At 40.5% G+C, this 27,227-nt stretch overlaps 2 protein-coding genes across 13 annotated transcripts; one reads left to right on the plus strand and one right to left on the minus strand.

Annotated features, from left to right (window-relative positions):
• The first annotated feature begins 201 nt into the window (after nt 1-201).
• On the plus strand, nt 202-19,485 carry PER3 (period circadian regulator 3). Of its 12 annotated transcripts, none has more exons than XM_031613281.2 (21): nt 202-407; nt 1,049-1,200; nt 1,755-1,870; nt 2,735-2,936; nt 4,054-4,102; nt 5,480-5,622; nt 6,003-6,081; nt 6,805-6,911; nt 7,111-7,267; nt 8,098-8,203; nt 8,611-8,736; nt 9,461-9,587; nt 9,848-9,992; nt 10,615-10,742; nt 11,206-11,409; nt 11,955-12,206; nt 12,763-13,499; nt 14,565-14,745; nt 15,319-15,499; nt 16,035-16,185; nt 16,513-19,485. In XM_031613281.2, exons 1-21 carry the CDS (start codon nt 307-309, stop codon nt 16,612-16,614), a joined length of 3,546 nt encoding a protein of 1,181 aa, XP_031469141.2. In that variant the 5' UTR covers nt 202-306; the 3' UTR covers nt 16,615-19,485. The 12 variants fall into 12 exon arrangements, 10 of the variants coding, with proteins under 10 accessions (XP_031469141.2, XP_031469142.2, XP_031469136.2 ...); XM_031613282.2 differs by lacking the exon at nt 202-407 and adding an exon at nt 408-582; XM_031613276.2 differs by lacking the exon at nt 202-407 and having other exon boundaries at nt 408-1,200.
• Nucleotides 19,486-21,445: 1,960 nt separating this feature from the next.
• UTS2 (urotensin 2) lies at nt 21,446-25,953 on the minus strand. The gene is made up of 4 exons (XM_031613435.2): nt 24,807-25,953; nt 22,634-22,744; nt 22,470-22,513; nt 21,446-21,922 (listed from the first exon to the last, which is right to left on the minus strand). Exons 1-4 carry the CDS (start codon nt 24,907-24,909, stop codon nt 21,806-21,808), a joined length of 375 nt encoding a protein of 124 aa, XP_031469295.1. The 5' UTR covers nt 24,910-25,953; the 3' UTR covers nt 21,446-21,805.
• Between the last annotated feature and the right edge of the window lie 1,274 nt (nt 25,954-27,227).

Below are 27,227 nucleotides of genomic sequence, written 5' to 3' on the forward strand. Positions count from 1 at the left end.
CTCCCGGCTCCGTCACCGGCTTTGCCCCGCTCTCGGGGCGGGCCGCGCGGCGCCGCACGTGGCGCTGTGGTTGGCGCGCGCACGGGGGCCGCGTGCGGCGGCGCGTGAGGGGCGGGGCGCCGCCTCCGCCGCGCGCGCGCGCTCTCCAATAAAGCGGCTCCGCACCCGTTCCCGCCTCCCGGCTGTGTGGGGGGGGGGCGCGGGGCGGGCGGCGCCGCACGTTGCCGCCGTGTGTGGGAGCGGTGCGGCCGCGTGCGGGGCCGTTACGTAACGGGCGGGGGGCGCCGTCCGCGTCCCCGAGCCGAGATGGACGGCAGCGGCGCGGGGCTGAGCGCGGGAAGCGGCGCCGGCGGGGATCGGCGCGCCGGGACGGAGTGCGGCGGCCGCGCGCCGGGCGGAGGCTTCGGGTAACGCGCGCTGATGCGGAGGGCGCGCGGTGCGTGCGGGGCTCCGGGAGCGTCGCCCGAATCGCGGTTGGCGGGGGCGGCCGGGCGGGTCGGCGGAGCGAGGAACGGGATGAGCCGCAGGGACCCGCGGTGCTGCGTTTGCGGTGCGGTGTAGCGCACGGCCGCGACGCCTCGGGTGAGTTAACGGGGCCGCGGGGGGACGAGGGGCGGCTGTGAGCGGCGGCGCTGCTTTCGCCCCTGCTACTGGCGGCCCCGAGCGGGAGGCGAGGCGCTGAGCGCCGGCGTTGGGCGTGCCGGGATCGCTGGGAGCTGCGGGACTCTGAGGCGCGGGGGAGCGGGCGTCCGTTGCTGGTATCGATGCCGGCGATGTTCAGTACATCTGGAGCTTTCAGTCCGTCAGTATCTCTCGCGGCTGGGTTACGGTGCCTCTGCCAGCCAAAATGTGCCGGGTTGGCACGGAGGGAGGGGAAAGAAAGGTTAAAACGCAGAGAAAACAGAAAGGTGCGACGTGAAATAGAGCGGATGAGGTTAGGGCTTTTCCTCCTGTCCTGTGGATCAGGCCGTAAGATGGGAATAGTTTCTGGGGGGGGAATCTCCTATAGCAGAAGTCCCCAGCAGAGTTCAACCTCTGTTTTGATCAGTGATCAGCTGGATTGGAGTCAGTCTCACAAAGATCTGATGGTGATGATCCAAGAAATCAAGAAGTGTTTGCCTGAAGAGAAAAGGAGTTCCAGCAAGCCCAGCACCATCAGTGCTCTCAATTATGCTTTACGGTGTGTACAGCAGGTGCGAGGTAAGCATGGAAAACGCCTGGAAGCACATGAGCTATGCAGCAGCTTGATTTGAATGGGTGTGTCTGACAACGGATAGATTAAAACAAATGAAAACACTTCATCTGTCCTGTCAACAATTAACTTTTTGAACTGCTGTAGGTTTTTTGGCTCCAAAGTCAGAATGCCCACTTACTGCTTTGATCCCATTCCACATCCAGGCACAGATAGGTGCCTGCTAATAACTTGTCGTGCATGTTGAGAAAACAGCATTTCTGTAGCTTGGAAAATGTATTGGATAGTTCAACTGTGTTTTGCAGCAGAGCTAAGTAGCTCGTCACTCTTTTGCTGTCCTCTCTGCTTCCTTGTGCTTCTCTTCTGCAACATAGGTCACTCCAGTGGTGTAATCAATACTCCTTTTTTTTTTTTTTTCCTTTGTTACTCCAGACATTCTTCATCTCAACTTGGGCTTCACCAAAACGATGACAAAATTAGGAGGGCTGTAAGAAATACTTTTAAAATTGTCTTCTTACTGACTTCCTTCTGTTTGTTTTGCGTTTCTTGTTTCTTCAATTAGCAAACAATGAGTTTTTCCAGGCTCTTGGTGACCGAAGAGTGTTCCAGACGGATGTAGTGACATACAGCATAGAAGAGTTGGTGACAATTGCATCAGAACACACTCCAAAAAACAACGTAAGGAATTCAGACGCATTGAGAGGAGTTCATCACTTTCTGTTTCAGTCTCTATTTTATCACCTTGATATCTTTTAGGGAAACAGAAGTGTAAAATCAGAAAGCCTTTAGAAGCCAAACAGGTTTTTGTTAGTAATGGTAGATCAGTGCCACTGGTTATCTGTGCTGATTTGGCATACCCAACAGCTGTAAGTGAAGAAATACTTCTGTTTTCTGTTTTCATTTTTTTCCCAGACACAACCATGATCTGTGAGAATTTTTGAATTCACATGCAACATAATAATCTCCTCAGATGGTATAGCAGAATGTTTTCATAGCTGGTCAAATCCATAGTTGTGAAGGTCTCTGGTTTCTGCTTATGTTTGTGGATTATTTTTCAATTGATTAATTAATTTGCAGTACATGCTGTGGTCTCTGGCTCTATTTCAAAGAAGAGTGCTGAGTTTCAGTACTATCACATACTCTATCAGAAAGTTCTCAGATTTTTGTACGTGGAACTGTGGCAAATACTGTGAAATGTGGGGGGAAATCTGTGGGCAGATAAGCAGTCATTCTGGAAAATGGCAAGCGTCTGTGGAATCTGTTTCGGTTTTGATATTGCAGTCTTATTAGCATGTGTAAGTAATGAGTAAGCTATGACACTATGGCAGGCTGTAGTAGCTCACATGCAATTTTGTTTGGATGCTGGCTTTAGAACTCACTTCTGTACCTCTGCCTTTATGGTGTGTGTTCGTTTGTGTATCCTGTAGTGGTTCTTGTGGGAGGAGGGTGGGGGAAGTTTGACTTTTTTTTTTTTTTTTCATCCTTTCAATACTGCTCCCATGTGTTGGAGGAGAACTGCTTTTAATAAGGTTTGTTTTCCAGGACACCTTTGTGGCTGTGTTTTCCCTGCTTTCTGGGCGCATATTGCATATCTCAGAGCAGGCAGCATCCATTCTAAACCATAAGAAGAAAGTCTTGGAATCCTCGCGGTTTGTAGAGCTTCTTGCCCCTCAGGATGCAGGTGTGTTCTACGCACACACTGATCAGTCTCACTTGCCACTTTGGTACACAGAAAGTCAAACAGGTAGGACATCATGATCCTCTTCAATGCTTTATCTGTCTTTCTGTCTTCACAGAATGAGGATAGAATGCTTGTTTGCTCTAAATACTTACACTAGCAATATACTCAGGCCATACTTCATCCGCTTAGAAAAGCTGAGTAGCTTTGCAATTACTCCTAACCTACCAGGAGTAAGTAAAATGCAGATGCCTTTCACTCATAAGCAGATAAAGGGCCTACAAGTAAAAGGCAACTGTTATTTTACTCTTTCCAAATGCTGCTGCTTTTCCAGAAGAGAAACAGAAGGTCTAATTATCCATTTAGAATGGCTTAATCTACAGCTTAGAATTGATTAGGTGCTCTGTTATTATGGTCCTGTAGCAGAAATGCTAAGTCATGGCCTGAAGCAGTGATGGAGCACCTGGTGGGAAGGCAGGGAAAGCCCAGGGGAGCTCAGGTGCATGCTATGTATTGAGTGATGGAAGGGCTAGAGCCAGGATCCTCCCTTCCCAGCCTTCATTTAAGGGTTGGCAGTGGAGGTGAGAGGATGTTTCTGGAGATCTCTGTGTACTTGAGGCTTTTCAGAGGTAAGCAGTTTTTTCCCTTTGTTTCTGTGTCTATGCCTGTTGCATTTGGGCTTGTCCCCATTTGCTGCAGCCGGAGACTTTGCTACTCTGTTATTATTGCTCTACTTTCTATCACGTTATAGTGTTACAGATTCACTTGCCACCTGCTGTAAGAGTAGCTCATTGAACCCAGGTTTTATTGGGCTTTGTTTGTTCAGTGCTGAATGTGATTGAATGGTCGTTTTTGAGCCTCACGTTAGTTGTGAGTGATTTGAGTAGCCAAAGCTCTGTCTGCTTAGCTGATAGACTGTTCTGGCATCAGTTCTTAGAAGTCTGAAGTTTTTTCTGAATTTAGCTCCAGGTCAGCCATTCCTCAGACTGGGCTGTAGAAGAAAGAGAAATATTTGAGATAAGAACAAACTGTTGGCCAACCTGATTAATAGCTGTTACAGAGAAGGCTGTGGGAGTTTGCTCTTGCTCAGAAAGCCTGGGGAATAAAGAGCTTGAAAGTTCTGATAAGTGCGACCTGTTTTAGGATATAAACTGATACCTTCAATGTGTGTTCTTCTTATTAGCCTCTCTGTATGACTATGCCCAGGTGAAATCCTTTTTCTGCAGGATCAGGCAAGTATATCATTATAGTTCTATATTCATGAAGGCTGGGCACAGGGAATAGTATGGGGCCCAGGTGGTGGTTTGTTGTCACAACAACCAGTGTAAACTCCATTACGAGAATGGCTCACTGTGTTTAATATCAGCATCCAGCACGATGTTTTGAGTATCTTTTTCATAGTGATCATTAAACTTGGGTAGAGGAAGAAACTGCTCATCTATGTTTCTTCTAGGCCTATCAGCTTCCTTTAGTACTGTTGTGTAGGAGAAGAATGATTTTGTGGGAGGAAGTCCCACTTCTCCAGTTTGGGGGTGGAGGCTAAGGGTGTCTTGTTTAAGATTGCTTGGGAGTTTGTGACAGAGGTAGTAATGGAAACTCAGTCACATCAGTTCCAATACGAGATGTGAGTCAGGCGATGCTACTTTCTGTCACTGTGGGGTGGAATCTGTTGCTTTGTGCCAGGCTAATCTTAGTGCTGGAAGAACCAAAAAATAGAGGCTGGCCTGTAATATTTGATGCAATTCTTCTCCAGAACGAGGTAGTCTCTTGATTTAATTAAGAACTGTTTGTTTCTGAGCAAATAAAATACTTATTCCATCTGTCAGCAGATCACAATATGGTCACACTTCTCAAAAACTTGAGTCTCAAATAACCCTTCAAATCTTTTCAGTTTAATGCTTGGAATAAGTTTAGCAGGGTAAATTTCAGTTTCAATTTGGGGAATTTTGTAAGGTATGTAACTATTGTGAAATGTTTAACTTTTTTTCATGTTTTCATGCATCTTTCCTTCCTTCATTTAACACAAACATTCAACTTTGTGAGCTTCATAAGTAAAAGTATCTGTTTATTAGCATACACAAGGACTAAATATGAAAATTATTTGTGTTAGTTAAACTCTTTCTGTTATATCCACATTCTGTTTTCTTCAGTCAGAGAGCAACAATTTCTCAGCTGAGGTTGGAGAAATCCTGCTTAATTAGGTTGCTGGAATTAAAACTGAGATACATGTTTTTGCCTGAAAATAGTAAGAATAAAGAACAAATAGAAGAAAAAATACATGTATTTAACTTGCACAAGAACAAATGGTTGGTTCTCATGAATACATTTGGACTGAGAATTAGAAGATGGTTTGTTAACTATTAGAGTAAGGGCTTTTGGGAACAGCTTTTCAGTGCATGTGCTGGAGACAAAGTGTGTACGAGTTTTAGGGGAAGCAAGATCAGTATTGCTGAACGCGTTGGCCTGTGATTGCAGGGTGTTGTGCACAGAGCCTTGAGGGATTTGTTCTCACATGGTTCTGCGTGATTTATTTGTGTAAGGCTCTCAGTATTGGTGTGAAGTACTTGGGTCTTGACACCAACGAGTTAATTCCTTTTACTTTTCCTCAGAGGTGGTAAAGATCAAGAACAAGAAATGCACTGGTACCCATTTCGAATCACCCCATACTTGGTCCATGTCTGCACCTCTGTCCATGTGGATGCAGAGTCCTGCTGCTTAGCTTTGGCTGAGAAAATTCACTCTGGATATGAAGGCAAGTCAGAATAATCCAGTGAAAAACAAGCCAATAGGGAAACATAATGTATGAATGTCAGCTTACTTTGATTGGCATTTGCACTTGGCAAGTCTCACAGGTGTAACTCCAGTGTGTATGTGTGTGTGCACACATGCCTATCCAGAATGTACGTTTCTTCTTTGCTAGGTCCTGAGACCTTTGACCTCACTACATTTACAGTTGGGAGAAGTTTGTATCACCTATAATTTTTCTAATGTCTCTTTGAGTTACTGATCAGAAGTAAGTGAACGGTTAAAAAGTTCAGAAGTCTGTAACTCACAATCGTGGGCTGTGAAGAAGTTAGATTTCCTGTTTCAATGCATATTTTGTGTTTCAGTAAATACTTCTTTCTCAATTAGCTCCTCGAATTCCTATGGATAAAAGAATCTTCACCACTACTCACACTCCAGGATGTGTTTTTCTTGAAATAGATGACAGGTGAGATTTGGATCTTAAGGATTGTGAGGTGTGTGTGGAGAGGTGGCAAAAAATCCACTGGTAATGCAGCTGTAAACAGTAGTATTTAACTGTGCAATTGGCAATAGTTAATAAAACAAAATTTTGTGTTAATTTTCAGTAATTATTTGTTAGGGCTCATTGAAAAACATCTGGAACTTCAAGAACATAATCAGCTTTGACTAAAAAAGTGAAATTAAACATAACTTCAGTCAGTTGCCCTTAGGGCAGTGGGGACCTTTGGTAATACAGACAGTGAAAAACCACATTGTGCAAATGTTTGAGGAATCACAGTGCAGGTTGCAGGTTTAGTGAGCTGCCTATTATAAACTTGATCAGGCTGAAGTTATCTCCTGCAGAGCCTCAGGGATGTTTTTACAATGCACTTCACAGCATCTATATCAGATTTCTTACTGATAGTTTTGTCTGGAACCTCCATGTTTTCTTGTTTTCCATTTTTCTTTCCCCCTTGTCCCCAACCATGTGTGGAAGCTCAACAGAACTTCCAGTTTACCTCTCTGGGAACAGAAATATTTGCATATTTATGTCATACTTGGGGATTAATAAATGGGTTGGAAAAACGTTCTGTAGCTGTACTTCAGGTCATTGTAGATCATCTGTGGGGACTTCGCTGGCAAGCAAAGGTTAAAGAATGTAAATACTCAAGACTGAATTGCAAGCAATGATAGTGTGTTTGTGTTTCAGAGCAGTGCCTTTGTTGGGTTACTTACCTCAGGATTTGATTGGAACATCCATACTGATGTATTTGCATCCAGAAGATCGTCCTTTAATGATTACTATTCACCGTAAAAGTGAGTACAGTAGTCATAAAAAGAATTTAGACCTAACATTCTTCATTACTCTCTTGCTTGCTATGTGACTAGTTTCCAGTCTAGACAGAAATAAAGTGAGCAGTAGATGTCAAGACCGTACCCCAGTCACTTGTGTTTGTGCTGTCACTGCTGTGCCGTAATGTAAACTAACCCTTGTTTCTTGATTGTTTTTGTTCAGTCCTGAAATTTGCTGGCCAGCCTCCTTTTGAGTACTTACCCATTAGGTTTTGCACTCAAAATGGGGATTATGTCATCCTGGATACCAGCTGGTCCAGTTTTGTGAATCCGTGGAGCAGGAAAGTAGCATTCATCATTGGCCGACACAAAGTCCGAACGTAAGTCAATTGTGGAAGTGAACTGTTGAAACTAGGTTTTTTAATTTACTACTTCTCATTCTAAATACTCTGAAATATAAGGGAAAACCTACTTTTCTAAGCTATGTGTGTGCACGTGCTTGATGTCCAAATACTGTGACAATGAAAATGCCTTAATCAGAACACCAATTTTAAGTTTCTTTTTAGCTTTTACTTTTATCTAAAAGGTAGACCGCTTTAGCAAGTAATTGATGTTTGGTTTTGATTTGCTTAACAGAGAAATAAAACACTAATCTATAGATTAGTGTTGTTTTTCTTTGGAATTGTTTGCTTGGTAAATCTTTAGATTCTGCACCTGATTAATTTCATATAAGAATCAAATTAGTATTGAATGTTTCAGTTAATGTTTTTCAGATGCCTCTCCCTGATTTTCAAGGTATTTGGAGATATGACAGTCTGATGCTTCCTCCTACCTGGTTCCTTTCATAGGAAACAGCTTTTCTGGCAATGACCTCTGAGTTCTCAAATTTAACTTTTTTTTTTGTAAGACTTTTTGGAGTGTGAAGTGAAGGAGGCAAACGGGTGGATGCTTGTCAGCCTTTGTTCACATCACTGTGCCTGATGTATTGGCTTTCTGAAATCCTGAAGCCTTGCATTAAGCACTGCTTTCTTATCACAGCCTCACTACTCTAGCGTTAGCTGTTGGTGGAACAGATGATATCCTTTTCTGTTGATTCAGGGAAAGTCAACATAAAATACAGGTTAATAATAGTAATCTCTCCTAACTCTGCTTATGGTTATTTTTTCTTTATCAGTTTAGAATTAATTATGGTATTCTGTTGACTCTCTAGAAGCCCTCTGAATGAAGATGTCTTTGCTACAAGACGTCAAGAAACTTGCAATGTTGAGAAAGAGATAAAAGAATTGCAAGGACAAATCTACAAGCTGCTTTTGCAGGTAAAGAAGATGAAAATCTCAAAACACTGTTTTGCCTTCTGAATAAGAGGCTGAAGAATCTGGGGTCTGTTTAGCAAACTTTTTTGCGTGTGCTCCTTTGAAAGAACATTTTAATTGGAGACAGGCTTGTGTGGCAGATTTAAAACTAAGGCTCTATATAGCCCATCTGATTAGAAGACTGTTTTGATGTGTTTTGCAGATGTTTGTGTTGAAAGGTAAATCTTCATCCTGGAATGGCTTTGAGGATGGTAGAATTTTTTTCCACAAGAAAGTGATAGAACTCAAAACAGTACTGACTCTTCACTTAAATTTTTTTGTTGTTGTTGCTTACTAGAAAGTTTGCAACACAGAACATTTTTCCCTTCTCTTTGCTTATTTTTTTCCTTCCACTCCTTTCCCCAATACAGCCAGTTCATAGCAACGTTTCCAGTGGTTATGGTAGCCTTGGTAGCAGTGGTTCTTATGAGCACTATATCAGTGTAGCATCTTCAAGCGACTCCAATGGAAATTGTGCAGAGGAAACACAAGAACCAGTAAGTTTTCAGATATATCAATACCTTGCAGTAATAAAATCACACTTTGAGAAATGAAGAGTCATTATGTGTATGTATGTACATAAGAATTTTCTCCAATGGAGGCATGTGGCTGTGTTCAAGCTAAGTGTACTTAAATGCGTCAATTATAGAACGCTGGTTTTTGGGTTTGATCTTAATTTTGCTCATCAAAAAGAGCAGATAGCTGCTGCAGTATACTGAAGTAAATTAAAGGCTTGCTTAAAGTTTGGCCTTCTCAAAGAACTGGGGGACTCGAAGGGAAAAAAGTGAGAAAGCCGTGCAACTAGGAAGAGTGTTGGTGCACAAGATAAGTGGGGGGCTCTATTTGGTTTGGATTTTCCCTTTTTTTTTTTTCCTCAAGAGGACATTAGAGTGGTGTTATTAACTACTGTAGGAGTGGAAACAATCCTGTCCTAAAAGAGAAGTGCTGTTACTTAATTTCTTTTTGAGACTGCTGGGTAAATAATCAGCAAATGCTTGCTCTGAACTTGCATCAATATAAAAACACTTAAATGATGAAGCTGTTTGAAGTTTATCACAGTTAAATTAGCCACGATTTACAAATGCCAGTAGATACTAGACTTAGGCTGACAGTCTACTCCCTTTCAGCCAGGAGAATACAAGAACCCAACCCCATCTTAATAGCCTCCTGTGTCCACTTCTATTCCTTTTAATCTGACCTCGCATTTTCACATATCTCAAGGTGACTTTGCAGCAGGTGTGTGCAGATGTCAACCGGATAAAGAATCTGGGACAGCAGCTGTATATTGCATCAAGGAGCAAGCCACAGGATGGAAATGAACAGCCTATGGGTTCAGAAGTGCTAGAAGGTAAAGTAATGGAATTGTGATCCTTAAGTTGATGGAAACTCTTGTAGGTCTGGAGCCATGAATTTGGCAGCCTGCTGAAGTACTTAAGTTAACATGTTAACATGGCTTAAATGTGGAAAGTATTTTGGTGGGGCTATTTTGAGATGAAAATGCAGAATAACTTAGTAATGAGAGCTGTGCAGTGATAGGCCATATGTTCCTCTGAAGGTATCTCAGTGGAGGGATTGCTTAGATGTCTTTGAGAATTTCTCCTTTTCTAGGGAAGAGGCACAGTGCTTCTTGTTTTCTCCCGACCTTGAGAAGCGATAGCACAGAAGAACTGGGCAATGCACTTTATGATGATTCAAAGAAGACTCCACACGTTCCTTCCTATCAGCAGATTAATTGTGTTGATAGTATCATCAGGTAGGAAACAACAAAGCAGTTACAGTGAATAATACTTAAAATCCAGTTAGCGTAAGGTAATTATGTATGCAATTTGCATTGACTGGATTTTGGGTTGGGATAAAATTCTCATTTGGAATGTATCTGCATTAAATATGTGAGTCATATCTTTATCACCTTTCTCAAGGAAGACAGAACATGAAAAACTATTGTGGTAAGTAAAAATTTAATTATTTTCCAATTCAGCTCCTGTATATACTTACACACAAACTGTATTGCCAACCAGTGTACTACTATATTAGCAACAATTAGGTTGAAACATCCTTGATAGTACAAGACTTGACTGAAAGTCTTTATTTACTGCAGTCATGTAAAGGAAATCACTGTAATAAAAAATGAAGTCAGTATTTGCTTCCTTTATTAGACGAACAGAAGTTTTTGGTCACTGCAATGATGCATATACATTTGTGTGGTATCTCAGTTTTGTACTTTGCTTTTGTAGGAAGGCACTACAGCAAAGCTATGATTTTGCTCTTGGGTATTGTATCAATGGCTGTAACACTTTGAAAAGCTTCTACTTCAGTGGATAATGTCACTTTCTTTTTAAGTGGAAAGAGCTTCCTGTGATGTGCTTATGTTTCAGATATCTAGAGAGCTGCAGTGTTCCACTATTGAAAAGGAAATCTAAATCTTCTACAAACACATCATCGTCATCTTCAGATGGTGACAAGAAAAACCAGCAAAGACTGCAGGAGATCAGGGCATTGGGAGGTAATGTAAAGGATGCTGACTATTGTAATAGAAACACTGGTTTTGTTTGGTTTTTTTTCCTCATATGCTACTGTTGTATGTTTCAAGGTTTTTTTTCATTTTTTAAATTACTACCACACAAGCAGCGTGGACGTTTTGGTGACAGGCAGTAAATACCTACTTCCCTTGCCTAGATCATGCAGTTAAGCAGAAGTTACAGTAGTAAGTCTTTGAATTTAAATCCATCAGCAAGTACTTGCTGTTGCTAAATAAGCCTTCTGTAGCTCACTGGTTTTATGCCACATTTAGTGTACTTTGACATTGTACTGATATATGAATGTTACGTTTGTGTGTGTATATCTATTTTATTCAACAGTTTGCATGGTTGAATGATTGCTTCTGAACCAATCAGATTTGATGGCTTAGGAGCAATTGAAGTGCTTGGAAAGAAATTCAAAGTAGGAATCTTTTAATTTACCAATAGATGCTGCTGTTATATCATCAATTAATTCCCAAACTCCAGTATTTGCTGATCAGGAAGAGATGCTGAAAAAGCAGACAAATAAAGGCATTGTGGGAGCTCCTCTGCCAGACCTGAGCCTGTCCAACAAGTCTCTGAGTGTGGTATCTGCCACTAGCCAGTGCAGTTACAGCAGCACTATCGTGCACGTCCCACACCCTGAATCAGGTACTATTCATTCTTGGACTCAATGATTTTTAGATTGAACAATATTTTCTGACTGAAGTATGCAGTAGGAAACTTTTGTCTAATTAAGATATGTTCTGATGAATATGAGCTCTGAAATACAGTTGAGGCACTTCTGCAGACACTGAAGAAAACTTGAGTCTGACAATGTTTACAGTGTTTTTATAAAACCTAGGTTTAAGAGTGTCCTGTTTTCCTTTGCACTGTAACTTCATTATATACTTCTCAAATGCAACAGTGAGCCTTTGCATGGCAACTGATGATGAAAATAAGCATGACTAGTGGGCTGATATTACTTAATGCAGAAACACAAAAATAAGTATTTCACTGCAATTGTAAGAGAGATGAAGAAAGAACTAATTTGCTCAATTTGTATTAATGTAACTCTATTTGAGTGTAAATGGTACCCTGCAGTGCCTGTCTGCTCAGTAGCTCAGATGTTTATTTTATCTAACGCTCTGCATATTGTGGGTGTTGACACCAGAAGGCCAGAGCAAAGAGTGATTTATTTTCTTTCCTCTACAAAGAAGTGACTACAATGGAGAATACTCTTGTTGGAAACAAACACATCCAGCTGCCTCCTCTGAATGCTCAGAATCCTGTTACAGTGGCTGAGGAGTTAAAGCCAGTTGGGTTAACAAAAGAGGCTTTGTCAGTCCACACTCAAAAGGAAGAGCAAAACTACGTTGACAGGTTCCGCAGGAGGATCTTGCTCTCTCCATTTAGGACTTACCTTCACTGGGATAGCAGAAATAACAATGAGCATTCCTATGACCAAGGTAGGCAGCAACTTTGAGAAATAGAAATTTATTGGGCTTATTTTAAAGACAAGCTTTGCAATGAAGACTTGTTCTCCTTTGTGTGATTTATTGAAGATCTTACTATGGCTGAAAACAGAGTAGTTCTGAATTGTCAAGGCCTGGCAATGTCATTGCCCATGCTGAAGATCATCTGCATTTTGGTTGTTGCTATTTTAAACTTTTTGCAAAGCTCCCAAATACTGCAGCAAACCTGCTAAGTCTGAAATAGCTTATAGCCTTCTTTTGAAAGAATATGAAATATCTGATTGAGATAATCCAAAATTAAAAAAAAAAAAAGATAGTAGGAAGGGAAAACACTGTGGGTATGTTTGCAAGTCCAGCACTGTAGTATGTGGAAGAATTGTGCAGAATTATCCGGAAGAAAGACAGCTCTGTGAATAAGCTACACTCAATGATCTGGATGTTTTTTTCTTATTTTTTTCTTCTTTATCTTCTGTTTTTTTTTTTTTGTTTGGTTGGTTTTTCTTCCTAGGTCTGTCATTTCAATGAGTGTTTCTTTTTTCTTCCTCCTTAGGAAATTCTCCTTCTAAAGAGGTGACTCCAACCAGCTGTAAAAATGGCAAAAAAGGAAAATTTAAGCACCGGAAACCTCAGAGACAGTCCTCAGATAGACGATCTTGTAGTAAAAATAGAAATAGTCTTCCGTGTGAGAAGAGAAGAATTCAGAAACAGTCACATTCTCCCTCAGAAATGTCCTGCTTAAAGTCCTCCAGTACGAATTTCTTTCCTCCTGTGGGATTTCCTGTCTGTTCAGATGCACTGTCTAGTTTTCCAGCCTCTTCTATAAGAGAGGAACTTGCTATTTACTCAACAAAACCTGAGCCCACATCATTGTCACAGCTGTGCTGTGGAGCACCATCATTTCCAGCGCTTTCTCCCCCAAACATAGGGATGTTTATGGCTGTATTTTTTCCCAATTTCCCCATATATACTCAAGTGCCTCAATATGCCTTTCTTCCTAGCCCTCAGAATGTTTATCTCCCTTCTTCATATCCATGCACTACTCTACCTCCTGCCCCTCCTCCTTCAGCTCCATCACCAATAGCCCCAATCTCTGTGGATCAGTCCTGTCCAGCCTCTTCTGCCGCATCCACTGAGGAACAGCTGGAGGGACAGCATGGCTGGGCCTTGCAGCTGAGTAGCTCACGGAGCAGCTCCCCACTTCAACTGAATTTGCTTCAAGAAGAGCTGCCAGAATCTGTGGAGCCTTCAGTTAATACTGATGTTAAAGCATGTGCAGAAGCTAAATGTGTAAGTAACAAAGATTTTTAGTGTCAAAGAGAAACTGACTTAAACAATGTTCAGTCACCAGATTCTCCAGAAGAGAATTAGCTTCTCTTACCACTTACTAATATCTATGCTCTGTAGACTGCAGGGCACAAATAGCACAGGAGGCAGAGAAACTATGTTTGAGCCCATGGGAACTTGTAGCAGTGCAGAGTTGGTGCTCAGTAAATGCCAGAGATGTGAGATCTGGTCTAGGCTGCTGCAAGCTGCTCTTGCTCAGTGCTTTGGCAACACTTATTTTTTTCCCCATTAAATTGTCAACAGTTTTGGGTGGGCTTTTATGCATGTGGAACTTGGTTAGGACTACATGATTCGCATCTTTTTCACCGAGTCCCACAGTCTCTGTGGAGAGTTAAAACAAAGGGAAGATACTTTTCTAATTACTCCCTCTGTCTCCCAGGGATGCAGCTAATGACCGAAGAACAGGGATCCGTGTGGGTCGGTTTCCATACATGGGCATAGAAAAAGCCTCTCCAGCTTCCGCGGTAAACTCAGAGGCAGGAATCTGAGCTCTGCAGGCAAGGAAAAAAATGTCTCGGGAATCCAGATTGTGCTGAAAAGGCTGGATCAGCTGAAACTGCAGGGTAGGGTCCTGAGGGGGAGTTGATGTATCTGTAGTTGCTGAAGATATGAGCTTACTGCAGTGATTCAGGGGAATGCTTTCACTTTCCCTGTAGGGCAGCATCACTTGATGTATTTGGCTGCTCTGTGCCACCTAACAGAGCGTGGAGAAAACTCTCTTGTCAGTGAAAAAGTTGACTTAATGTGAAAGTACAATATCTTGAAGGAAACTCCATGGGGAAAGATCTGCAGCATGAATCAGAAAGTCTGGACACTTTTTGGTTTCACATGTGAAGAGTTTTATCATGAGTTCTAGATAGCCATTCATTTTCAGAGCTAGAAATTCCAAAGCTATTGAACTGATGCAAGAATTTAGTCAACATATGACAAGTTCAGTAAATGCATGAACTTCCTTTTTCAAGCTTGAGGGTGACTTCCATGGATGTTTGTTTTGATTTTTGTTTCCAGGACAATAGTCGGGAAGATAGTGGTAACAGTGCTAGTAGCCATTGTGCTTCATGTGAATTTACTGACCGGTTGCTGCATGAGGACTCCCAGTCAGGCGCAGGTTCAGCAGCATCAGGCAGTGGATTGGCTTTATCTAGTTCTTTAGGCTCTCACTCCTGTGAAACTTCTGGTGGTGGCACAGGTAAGGAAGTCAAGATCTGGATGCTTGCTACTCCAATGTTAGGTGGGTTGCTAACATGTTGGTAAGTCATAAAAAATATACTGTGATGGGAGAGGGAAGTCCCAGTAAGAGGCTGCATTGTCATTATTTTTCACCAGCTTTCAGTGTTTGAGGCCGAATTTGGTTCAGTCACAATAGTCAGAAATGAGTCTAGAAATTGTTCCTTAAATCTGTAAGTCAGGCTTCTAACTTACGCTCATAAGTTGTTTTTTTTTTCCTTTGTATTAGAGGGTGGTTTGCATCTTACTCAAGTAAGGGTAAGTCTGCATAGAGCAGGGTTTCTTGGAACAAAAGCAGAGAAGTTGAGACAAATCTTGAGAAGAGTAAGTAAAACCTTGGAGGTCTCAAGCAACTTAATAGAATAGATTTATCTTTGAATTTTCAGTAAGTGGTGATCTCTTACCAGAGGAGTCATCTGAGAGGACCTGTGTTCACCCTATTGGAAATAGCTTGCACAAACGCAGTGGTGAATTTTACTATTTCTGGATTATCAAGACATTGTCAGATTTTTTTTTTTCTCATGGTAATTCTCAGCAGGCAGTAGGAAAAGCAGCAAGTATTTTGCCAGTAATGATTCTTCTGAAACTTCCAAAACAGAGATTAATCAAGAAGCAAAAGAAAAACAGACACCTCATAAATCTAAACATGAGTCAGCCTGGGTGACGATGGATCGCACACCTGAGCAAGTTCTAATGACGTACCAAATGCCTAACAGGTTAGAAAACATCAACGCTTTCTGACATACAGTTTGGAATTGTGCAAGGAAGAAATGTAGAGTTAAAAACAAGACCCTGGAAACAGTGTATGGACCAGGAAATCTCAGAAGTTGTGTTCGTTTACTGTTTTAGGCTCTGGGCGTTTCTTTTAATCTACTTTTTGCCTGTATTTCTTTAACACTTAAGATATGATAACATGAAACCTCTTTGTTGAAGCGCTAAGCGGATTGGGTTTTGTCCTGCACTTTGCATTAAAGGGTAAAAATACTTGTGTTGTTTGCAATTGCTTCTATGTAATTTGTAGTGAGATTCTTCACTTTAAAAAAATAAATAAGCCAACCTAAAAGTCTGACTGGTGTTGAAAAAGCTTCCCAACTAAAACAAGATATAGCAAAACACAGTTACTTTTCATTGGCTGACTTCAGCCTTACACACAGCTGTATCCTGTAGTCATTATCAGCAATGCTTGCCTTGTTGTATTCAGTGCAGCTGTGTTAACAGGTGTCTGTGTTTCTTTTTTGTTTTGTTTTACAGAATTAAAGAGGAAGTTTTAAAAGAGGATATGGAGAAGCTGATAGTCATGCGACAGCAACAGCCTTGGTTTTCAGATAGGCAAAAGAGGGAGCTTGCGGAAGTGCATACGTGGCTCCGGATGCAGACTGTCCCACTACAAATCAACACTCAAGTAAGGAGTTGTGAAAGGAATCAGCTGCTTATTCATGTCTTGGCTAGGTAGAGGTAGTGCTGCTTCCAGCTAATGCGAATTTTACAGCATGAGGGTCACTGATAGCTGTTACTTGTGAATGCTGGAAGGCTTGAGAATACTAGCTAAATGTACGTACTTGCACTTCCAACCACTGAAAATTAAGATCTCTGTACGGTCTCTGCTTTTTTAAAGAGATTTCATTCAATTCACGAGAAATTTCAAGAGATTGCAGCATATTGTGCTACCAGGATGGATTCTTTGCAATATCCAGAGAATTTAAATGATTGTTCTTGTTCCTTTCTAAAGGGATGTGTTACATGTGACGTCAGGGAAGCAACTTGTGAGGCTGCAATGGCTGATGACAATATGGAAAACAAGGGAAAACCGCTTCCAGTCTTGGAACACTGAAGACATCCGTGCCTGTGACAGTAAAACTGATTGGAGTAATTCCCATTCCCTTTTCCTTTGGCTTTGCAAGATGCTAGCAGCAAATCTCTCCAGCTGTTTTCTCCCACCATGGGCAATGATACGTGAAACCAAACATTTCTCTGTTACTCCCTTTGCTCCTGGTAGGATTTTGAAGACAATCTTTCACTGGGAGGTTGTTTGTGATGCCAAGAAGGAAAACTTGACAAGAATGAATGGTTATGAGTGGATTGTTTCTAACTTCTGATTGCTCAGGGATGAGCAAAATATAAAGATTTTTGTTTTGTTTTGTGGTGGTGTTGTACTGTTCTTTTTGTTTGTTTTCTTTTTTTAACTGAACAGGTAAGAGTTTGAAAAGATGCAGTTGTTATGAGCTTACATTGGTACAGCCCTGTTTGTTGTCTGTTGAGGTAGATGTATTAGTACCAGTGAATCTGAGCTACATCGGAACATCCTGCAATTTTGTTTATTCAGTCTGCAAAGATCTAAACTAGAGTTTCTAAAGATGTTTTGAGGCTTTAAGTTCTACAGAATGCCATAGCCTTTTAAAGAGTGACTGAAAACTGGGTAAGTTATTAGGCATCAAAATGCCTTTCTCCAGCTTGTGTCCATCAAAAAAGTCCAATAAACGGAAGTGAAAAAGAGCAAAGCTATTCCTTATGCTTATCACAAGTATTTTTTGAATGTTGTTGTTCAGTTTTTTTATGTGGTGTAACTCATCTGCTATGTGAAAGGCTTTCAGTTTCATTACTAATGAGCTACTTGTTGAGTAAGTGAAATAATACTATGACTTCAGATAACTGAAATAAATTTAGATTTATCTGTAGGCTTTTCCTATCTTTCTAATCAATTCAGTGGAAGTCTTTGTCACTAAAGCTTATTTCATGGAATGTTATTTTTACTGTATTTTAAGTGTTCAAGACTATTTCATCTCAGGCAGTGTTTGTTGGTTTCTGGTTTTTTTTTTTTTTTTTCCTGTATTTCTGCTCATTTTGTTTATATGTATTGCTTTCTGTTTGTTCTTAAGCTGCGCTTCTTTGTCTTTCATCTTGAGCTTTTCTTTCTTAACTGTGGTAAATTGGCAAAGATTAACACATTCTCAGTATCTCATGTGCTTGATGTTTAAATGCTTTTTAAAATAAGAATCCTCAATAGATGTTTACATATAGAAAGTTATACACTTGTAGAAAAGTCCCTGACTTACACAGTAAGTGTGGTACCTCACCCACATTTTTACTTTTAGCACTTTCCAAACATGGAATGCAGTTTTATAACCTGACTGCCTAAAACATTTGCTCTGAAACATGTAGTAAGATGTTTTTTATATAGGTTCTTTCCCTAGCAGGGAAGGTTCTTAACTAACTTATTAATGTAACTGAATCAGTTCTGGTTAGCTGTACTTAAATTCACTGCTTTAATATGGTTTGAGGCTTAGTGAAATAATCTGTTTCACATAGTGAAATGAGTATTCCAAATAAGGGCATTTACGTCCTTCAGGAGAGTTTAACTTCTAATTAGAAGGAAAGTGAGATTACTTATAATGCTAAGACATCTGCTTTATAGAAGACTTAGGACTAAGTTATCATTATCTGAAACTAATAACTTGAATAATCCCTTTAATTCATAGGTCTGGGAATGTGTTCTTAACCCTCTTGTATAAAGAGAGGCAGAGGCAGGAAGAACTTGCACAGGTGCACAGCCCCAGTTCATACCAAACATAGGGGTGTAATCAGGGATCTTTGTTCACTCTGTCCATTGCTGTCTTTGCTATAAATGGTCAAGATTCTCACCTGTACATACAAACTGTTATTATACTGTTTCTTCTTGGAGAATGTTAACCCTTCCTGTGCTAACTACTGCATGAACCTGTGCTCAGTAGATGCACGTAGAAGCAGAAATCCTGGACAGTTTTTACAGTGGTGTGACCACTGTACTTCACCATCATCGCATGCAGTGCAGGAGCATGAGCCTTGGAGTTTAAATACAAAGCACATAATCCTGGCTCAGGCTTAGGTGCAAGATTCTTTAAGAGAAACCAAATGGTGAATCAGTGCCCTGTGTGATAATGACACTAAATTGTTTGCTCAGGAACACAAACAGTCTTATCTGCAAAACTGGATTTAAGACAAAAAATAGTTTTCCAAGCTATTCTTTATCCCACTGAAACAGGAACATCTGGCAACAAAATGCTTTATCAGGCTTCTTAGGAAGGACCTCATTTCTGTGAGTTTTTAGGAACTGATGGCTTTTACCTTAGCTTATATCAGTTTTTCACTCTTCATAGGCTCCTGAAGTAGTCACAGTGAAATACAGTTTTGATCTGAAAGAGTGATGGAGTAAATACTGCAGCCAGATGTGCACACTGTTTTGTGTGACTTTGTTTTGATTGATAGAGTTAAAATACTGGAGACAGCTTAAAGCTTCTCAAAGTTTTAGTTTTTAGTCACCAAATGGGATAAATTCAAGTACAGCAATGTCACAGTTCTGCCCCCTGTGGGGGTTTCAGCAGTTTGGATTAAGCAGGCTGTGTTTTTTTCCTGTTCAAAAATAGTTTTATGTTTAAAATAGGTTAATCACTGTCCAGATGCGTCGTGGCATTGGTATGAACAGAAGGGGGACCTCAGTGTATTTTTGCAGCATGTGATGGATGTGTTGGGGAGTTTATCCTCCAGCTGAATCAATTTTAAATCACAATTGAATGAATATTTGCATTAATTGATAGGAATATTCCACTGGAGTATTATTCAGTTGCGGTTTAATTTGCAGTTGTGATTTTTCACTATACGACCTGAAGGGGCACCTGTTTTTATAAATAAAACAAAAAAAACATCATCCCAAGAACTTTTTGAAGCATGTTTGCTTTTATTATTGGGTAATTTCTGAAACATTCAATATTTTGTAGGTATAGTGAAGATGATTTCCATTGCTATTTTTGCTGTTGGTTCTTTGTTGTATTTTTTGTGCGTTGTTTTTCAGGATATGCTGTTTTGTTTCTGAATGCGTCCCAGGAAGGAGGGCACGCACACCTTGAATGTAAAGGATTATTACTGGATGTGTGAAGTGCTCAGCTTTGGTGTGCACAGTTGAAAACTTCTGTCTTTCCTGAGTTTGCTAGAGAAGTGTAAATAATAAACACGGTGAGAGCACTTGAGCCTCACCATGCTGAAAATGGTGTTCTAGAGAAAACAGAAACAGTTCATGGGTTATCAGAGATGTGTCTCCTAGAGCAAGAAAGCTCTTAATTGCAGTGAAACAATTTGCCGATCCAAAGTGATCAGTTTGCCTGGAGTGCCCTTCTTACACTCCTGTAGGGAGGAAAGCCTGAGGTGGAAGCTGTCGAGAGCTGTAGTTACAGCAGCACTGGGGGGAAGCTGAGTTTGCTGCTTCTCTGTCAAGAGCTGGACAGGCTCCCTGGTCTCAGACACTGGAGATAACTCATTAATGCTTGCAATGCTTCATTATTATTTTTCTTCATTATCTTATTTAGTTTGTTTGCCACTCTGAAATAAGCTTTAACAGTTGTTTTTCTTCAAGTCTTCATAAGCTGGACACCTTTTCCTGCCTCATCTTCAATAGTTATTCATTTAGATAAATTTGAAGCCTTTTCCTACAGGTTTTTATTGACTGATGAGGTGGCAGGGAAGGAGTAATTTCCAGTCAGACACTGACTTGCTGCACTGTGTAAGAGGAAGACAAATGTTCAGAAGGCTTGAAGTACCCGTGCAGTGCATCCAGCTACTCTGCATTCGTAGGGACATTTTTCTTTGTTACAGCTGGCTTCATCTATCTTATGACTTATCTGATGTGAACGAGTTATACTGAGCCTGTAGGCCTTGTTTAAGCAGAATGGGTAGAGATTTGAGGTATATGCTACATTGATCTCAGTTATATGTATCGTAGGCAAAGTTTAATTAAGGCTTTGTGAACCTTGATTAGTGTGAGGTTTATGCGAAGCACAAAGTGAACAAAGTAGGACTTTGCAGCTCAAACTATTGGTGTGTATCATGAAGACTGATATTGCCTAGAGACAATTCTTGAGTCTTTAGCTTTATTCATTGCGAATACTATTAGGATGTACCTGGGACTGAGATAAAGTACGCTAGGGCTCAGGAAACAAAGGAATCTTAGAATGTCTCATGTTGGAAGGGACCCTCAAGGATCAGGTACAACCTCTGGCTCCTCGCTGGGCCACTCAAAACTCATACCCTGTGTCTGAGAGCACTGTCCATAATGCTTCTTGAACGCCAGGAGTCTTGGTGCTGTGGCACCTGCCCTGGGGAGCCCTTTTCATGCCCACCACTCTAATGAGAAGAGACCCAGTTTATCATTTTCACCATGAACATCTGTAATGGGCTTGTTTAAGCTTTTCAATAGTTTTTCTTCACTATCCTTGGGTATTGGAATTCTGCTGTCAAGTCATCTCATTCTCATCCTCCACTGACAGTTTGCACTCTGAGTTCAAAGTCCTGTTGTTGACAGCACTACTGTTTACATTCTGCTGTACTTGATAACGTTCAGCTACAATTAGTAAAGCTTTTGTTATGTACTGGCAATTATGTTTTCCTAAGCAGCTGGGGCTGGTCAAGATGCTGCTGAGAAACAGACTTGTTCAAACTGTATTTGTGAGTGATATTTCCAGAGGTTGTAGGAATAGACACTTGATCCTGACATGTGCTTATCTTATAAGGGCTGCCTCAGGAATGACAGGAGGGGACTGGGCACCAGCTGTGCTGCCGTCCTTCACTAGCTTTATCAGAGCCCCTCCTTCCCAGCACTTCCAATTGTATCAAGGGATCAAATAATGAAAGAGAAATTCCTCTTGCTTCTGAACTTATACGTGGTTGAGGCTACTTTTAGAGGGGGGGAAAGAAAAGGGATGTGTCATGGGACCCTATGAGAATCATGTTTTCCTGCCTGAGTTCTCATTGTGTTACATATCTCTCATTTAGTACCTTTACTTTCATCCGGTTGTGCTGAACTAAGAAAATACTACTCTGCTCACAGAATATTTGCAAAACATCAACCATTTATTAATTTCCAGGTAGTGTAGAGTCTAAAGTTAGGAGCTATCTTCAAATTTCTTCATTCTGATTTCAAATCAAGCAAGTTTATGTACATGGTTTTAGACATATATATAAATTATGCAGCTGAAGTCTGGGGAGGTTTGTTCTGTTTACACACAGTATTTCCAGAAGCATTCAGAAAGGTTGCCACGTTTCTTGTACTGCTTCCTGTCCTTCATCAGTAAGCGGCCCAGCAGAGCAATTCGTGGGTGATTTCCATAGAAAGTCTGAAATCAAACAGAGGCAGACAGGTTATTGGTGGCTGCTTAATGTTTCCATTGAGAAAGTATACTCTTCACTATCCCCAGCTGGTGCACCTCAGGTTTAGATGATGTACTTAAAACAGTCTACATCTGCAGTCAAACAGAAACGATATTCTCAATTTACCTACAGGCTGATAGCAGCTCTGATAATATTGCACGGCCTGTGCTGCAGTGGGGGGGGAAAGGATGCGTGACTTATGCTGGTTGACATACAGGGCAGGCCTGCTGAAGTTGGATATTGACCTTCATTTTGAAAGCTGGTTTACTGCGGGGGGGGGGAACATTAGATTTGTTTGCATGAAATGCTCGGATTATTTTTTTTTCCTAAATTGGTTTTTATTGTTTTCTTTCTTCCCCGCAAACCTAACTGCCCAGTGATTCGAGCTTCAGGAATATTGTGGCACATGTTAGCCTACTGTGTTAAATCTGTGGATCTTAAGTGGTGTCTTTGTAACAAACCCATGTAGTTTAAAACATGAGGTCTTAATTTAGCAAGTGATCATTTACTTACCTCTTTGATATTTTTCCTTGGATTGTAGCTGCTGGAGGTAAGACCTGGTAGAGAGGAGGCAAAATGATTTGTTGTTTATAAATAGTGAATTTTTGTGTCTGCTGTGACTTGTGGATGTGTAAACTATTGGCACTCTGATATAAGGTGCTTTGGTAAAGCCTCACCTGCTTTATTGTCTTCAACCAGTGTGCCCAAGAGCTCCTGCAGAAACTGAGGCAGGGAGGTACTTTCTGAGCTGCCCAGCTGCTCCAGATTTAGCCTTGAATCTTCATCATCTGCAAGAGGAAGATAAGAGATGGTTGTGTGGTGAGGGCCTTATACCTTTAATCCCAGTTTCATTCCATTTCAGATGATTTCCAAGCAGGTAAGTTAGCTCCATCTATTGAAAAGGATCTTAAAATCATAAATCACCCATCCTCATTTAATGGATGTTAAAGGGAGTAGCTAGATTTGTGTTGGGTTTTTTTGTTGGTTGGTTTATATCTGAATTCCTTTACAAATGAGTTTCTCCACTGGCACTTTTTTATGACTGAAGACGAATTTTACTGTTGGAGGTTTATTAACTTACTCTATTTGCCAACTATTAAGCCCAATAAAATGGGGAAAAGGACAGGAATAAATGTTGGGAATCTTAAAGGAGATTTTTGCAGTTGTATTTCTTGGTATGTTTCTCTTGTCTCTCAGTCAAAGTGTGTACCAGTACTGTCTTTCTGAAATTACGGGTTGGTGATACCTGATGGAATTATTTGGATGTGAATAGAGAATTTGTAGTTCTGAAACTAACCTGTTATCTTACCCCAAGGTAGGCTGCAAACAGGAGCCCTTAATGGTTCTACGCTGCAGCTAACAGTAAACATCTCTGCTAATTAACAGTAGCTATTCAAAATAATGGATGCTGATAGAGAACTATTGCAAAACTGTTATGTTGTTTTCTTAGTTGCATTTCTGGATTATTCTGTGGAGGTTTAGTTGCTTTTACCTGTACAGATGTGTGAAACTGTAGTTCCTTTGTGTGATCTATATACAAGAAAAGCCACTGCAAACAATCCCCCAACATTTCTATGTTGTCTGTTATGAAGATATTTGTAGATCTTTGATGTGCAGGCTTAGTTTGTCAGGGCAGTTATAAAGCACAGTGGGGGTTGCAGTGTAGGATTGACTGAATATTTTACATTCCCTTTTCTGTGTAGTGAGAAGTTTGTATGCATATCCTCATACTGTTTTTCAATTCAGGACAGTGTTAACAGGTGATGTTGCTTTGAGATTTAAAACAAACAAAACAAACAGTCTTTATCTATCTTACTCTCTTGTAAATACAAAGGGTAATACAAGGAAGGTTTAATTAGCCCAATGGGTATATCCAGCACACTTGTTTGAAGATAAATGGTTAGTTAGCTTGTTCATCCTGTGGTAAGATAGATGCTGTCCATACTAAGTCATGGCTGCTTGTAAATGGCAAATTATTTTGTGGAATGTTTGAGAAGATGCTGGCTTAGTGAGTCCAAGTTATACACAGCAAACTGGAGGTGATGGATGAATACCTATAAACCAACAACAGCCACTTCACCTGCAGAGCAATTATATTACAGGAGCTTTTTTGTATCTAGCTTATTGAAACAGTTCCTTTTTAGATTTGCATGTTCTTTCAGAGCTCATTTCAGGAATGCTTCCAGCACAGGTCAGGTCTGATAATGATAACCCTGTAGGCACTGCATGCCATTTAACTCTTAACGTCTTACTCTGGCTTACAGTATGACTTCAAACTTTGAGAACAGCAAAGATTTATTCTTCCACTGTGTGGAGTGGAGTCTGCATTAGTGCAAGCAGAAGGTATGCTCAGTACAAAATCATGCTCAATACAATGCTATTTTTGTACTGTAAGTCAGGTTTGCCTGCACCTGATGTGAGTAGGAATGCATTAATCCTTGTAGTGGGCTTACCCCCTTTAAAATGCAACTTCGGTTAAGCATAATTCACTTTAAAGTGCAGCAAGTGCCATTCAGCCAAGTTTCTGTAAATTACCTAATGTCTACTAATGTTGCTTCAGTGATGGATGCTGCATCTGCCAGCTTGCGCTCGTCCGCTGCAAGTCTCAATTATATTGCCCCTTTGATTTAAAAGCAGCGGGAAGAAATACGTAAAAGCACCCAACCTGCCCGTTTTACAGAACTGCTGCCCACCAGTGATGTTACTTGTGGCCAGTGTTCTGAAGTCATTCCTGCTTTTTATCCAGCTGATCAGCACAGATAAAGATCCCCTCCAAAAGCATACCTGCTGCTGCTGTTCTGGTTTTCATGTTCCATTTGCTCTTATGACTGCTAAATCCAAAGGGCTTACCTGGGAGTTGATAAGACATCTCGCTGGCGTTGATGACGGGGAGAGAAAAGAGAGGACAGGAGAAGCTGATGATAATGAGACAGCAGAATACCAGCTTATGCATTGTTGCTCTGTTGAATATATTTCGTCTTGTCAACGCCTGTAATTCGGAACTCCAGACTGTTGCCTCTGCTCCCTGTTTCACTCATTATATAGCCACTCATGACCTCATAAATATGGTCATACCCCTTCCCTCCCCCCCAAAAAAGAAATCCAATGAATTTATTGTCTATTGATTGTAAATGGAAACCACTTTGCATTGATGTAATTTTTCAAGGTAACACCTCATGGACAATAAATTTACTGTCTTATAGCTTGATGTACGAAATGGATATTATATCAAACCAAGCACAGTAAAGTTTATAAATCTGGCATAAAGAAAATAACTTCCAGTTATAAATCATGAGTTAACAAAAGGGTCAGACGTTGGTTGAAATGACCAGGGCAGTAAGATTTATGAGCCTTAGCAGGCTTGACGCAAAGCATCTGATATGAAATATTCTTTTTTTCTCCTCTTTTGTGAAATGGATGGATGTATTGTGTTTGGGGATCTTGTGCCAGATGATGTGAAAGAGAAGGGGAGTTAAAACATCTAGTTAATTCACAAAGAGAATGACAGTGGAAGGGACTTGTTTCTTTCTTTCTTGTAGCTTTTCATTTTGTTTGAGATGATTTTATCCAGTGTAGCCCTGGAGAATCATCTTGGCAGAAAAAGTAGAGCTTCTATGTGGAAACTTACTTGATACGTATAAACTACCTTGGTTGATATTAAACTCGGGTCTCTCCTTAGACTGGGAGTCCTTTCTCCATTCTGCTTCATCTTCTGTTTCCTTTACTTGGAAGTAACTACTTTATTCTGTGCATACCAGATAGCTGCTTTTCCAGTTTGCATTTTGCCTTTAAAGTAAATGCAGTAGCTGCCATATGTAATACATAACCTCATAAGGTTAGTTTCTTTCCTTCCATCTGGCATATTTTAAGTAGAGAAGGCAAAATTTCATTTTTTTAATATCAGAGGAAGAACTCACTGGACTGGTCCCTCATCCTTATTCCTTATGAAGCATCCTATCTGTCTAGAAACTTCAAACTAAAAAAAACTTTATGATGATTTTCCTAATATGGGGGGGAAAAAAAATCTGTTCAGACTTATAATAGCTGTTCATTAATTTCCTTCCTTCCTTGCCTTTCATATCAAACACTTGTGCTTTCAAATCCTCTTCAAAATACTGTGAAATCTAACTACTGCTACTGTTGTTCTATTTTTTATTTGTGGTAATTCTAAGTTGTGCAAGAAATGAATTTATCTACTTCCTTCTTTCTTAACATTTCCATTTGAAGATTCATCTTTATATTGTAAATTATGTGGCTCCTAGAACTGTTTTAAAATCAGCATCACTGTGTAAGTTCCAATGCTTTGAGTACAAAGGCAGTGGGGTGGAAGAGGACCTTTAGTGGTCCTTTCTAGTTAAACTTTGCTACTGTCCTTTGTACAGATAGGTACAGTGTTGACTTCATACATCTGTAGCATGCATTCTGTAGCTACAACACCCGCTTTGGTGGACTTTGCTGAAGTCAGTGAATGTGGCAAAAGAATTCCCCTACAAAATTATCCTAATATGTTTTATGTGCCTCTCCCCCTTTGCTTTCCTACGAGAGAAGTAGAGAGGAATTCTCTTTCCCCATCTGAGTCATGTAACTCTTTGTTCCAAAACTGCAGACAGTAATTAGGTTTGATCTGATGCGTGATCTCACAGTTGGTGCTGGATGCTCTGTACAAATGCTTCTCCTTCAGTGAACTATCAATGACAATGGCATTATCAATATTCACTCTGAGAGTCCTCCAAGGAAAGCTAATGAAGCATTCTTCACAAGCAGCTTCTGTCCTTTGTCTTCTCACAAGGAAGACTCAGCCTCTTAGAGCAATCATGAAGTGCGTCATGTAGAAGTTGGGCAGCTTGCCCACAGCTTATTGCCTTTACTCAGCTTTGAAGTTGTCACTTAAACATTCTTTCTCCTACCAAAATGTCAAAGGCATTTTCCTGAGGGGACAGAGCACACGTCATGATGCAAAGTGAAGAAACAGCTCATCCCAAATAAAGGTACAAACCCCTGAATCCATGGGTGAAGGAAGGAAACGGGAATTGCATTTAAAAAAAAAAAAAAAATTAAGGACTGATCTATAGTGAACTTTTTAAAATTTTATCAAAGCTGCCGTTTTGTGGAAAAAAAAAAAATTGTTCTTGTTTCTGTTAATTAACTTTCACTTGCTTTGGTTTAATGTAACAGAGCAGTAGGAATAGGAATACATTACTGAACAAGCAAATAATAGTAAATGCAGATTAACCTAGCATTTAAAAAGTTGTCCCAAATTATCAGAAGAAA

This window comes from Phasianus colchicus, chromosome 22 (assembly GCF_987193195.1).
Source record: "Phasianus colchicus chromosome 22, bPhaCol1.hap1.1, whole genome shotgun sequence".
NCBI classification, from domain to species: Eukaryota; Metazoa; Chordata; class Aves; order Galliformes; family Phasianidae; genus Phasianus; species Phasianus colchicus.

Bases quoted from the DNA above. Each gene is read 5' to 3' on its own strand.
- UTS2 (XM_031613435.2), bottom strand. From the start codon at position 24,909: ATGCATAAGCTGGTATTCTGCTGTCTCATTATCATCAGCTTCTCCTGT. The intron at 22,745-24,806 runs GTAAGCCCTTTG...TTCCTCTTGCAG, and splicing joins GATGTCTTATCAACTCCCAG to ATGATGAAGATTCAAGGCTA. The intron at 22,514-22,633 runs GTGAGGCTTTAC...CCTCTCTACCAG, and splicing joins GGTTGAAGACAATAAAGCAG to GTCTTACCTCCAGCAGCTAC.
- PER3 (XM_031613276.2), top strand. From the start codon at position 765: ATGCCGGCGATGTTCAGTACATCTGGAGCTTTCAGTCCGTCAGTATCT. The intron at 4,103-5,479 runs GCAAGTATATCA...ACTTTTCCTCAG, and splicing joins TCCTTTTTCTGCAGGATCAG to AGGTGGTAAAGATCAAGAAC. The intron at 10,743-11,205 runs GTAATGTAAAGG...ATTTACCAATAG, and splicing joins GGAGATCAGGGCATTGGGAG to ATGCTGCTGTTATATCATCA.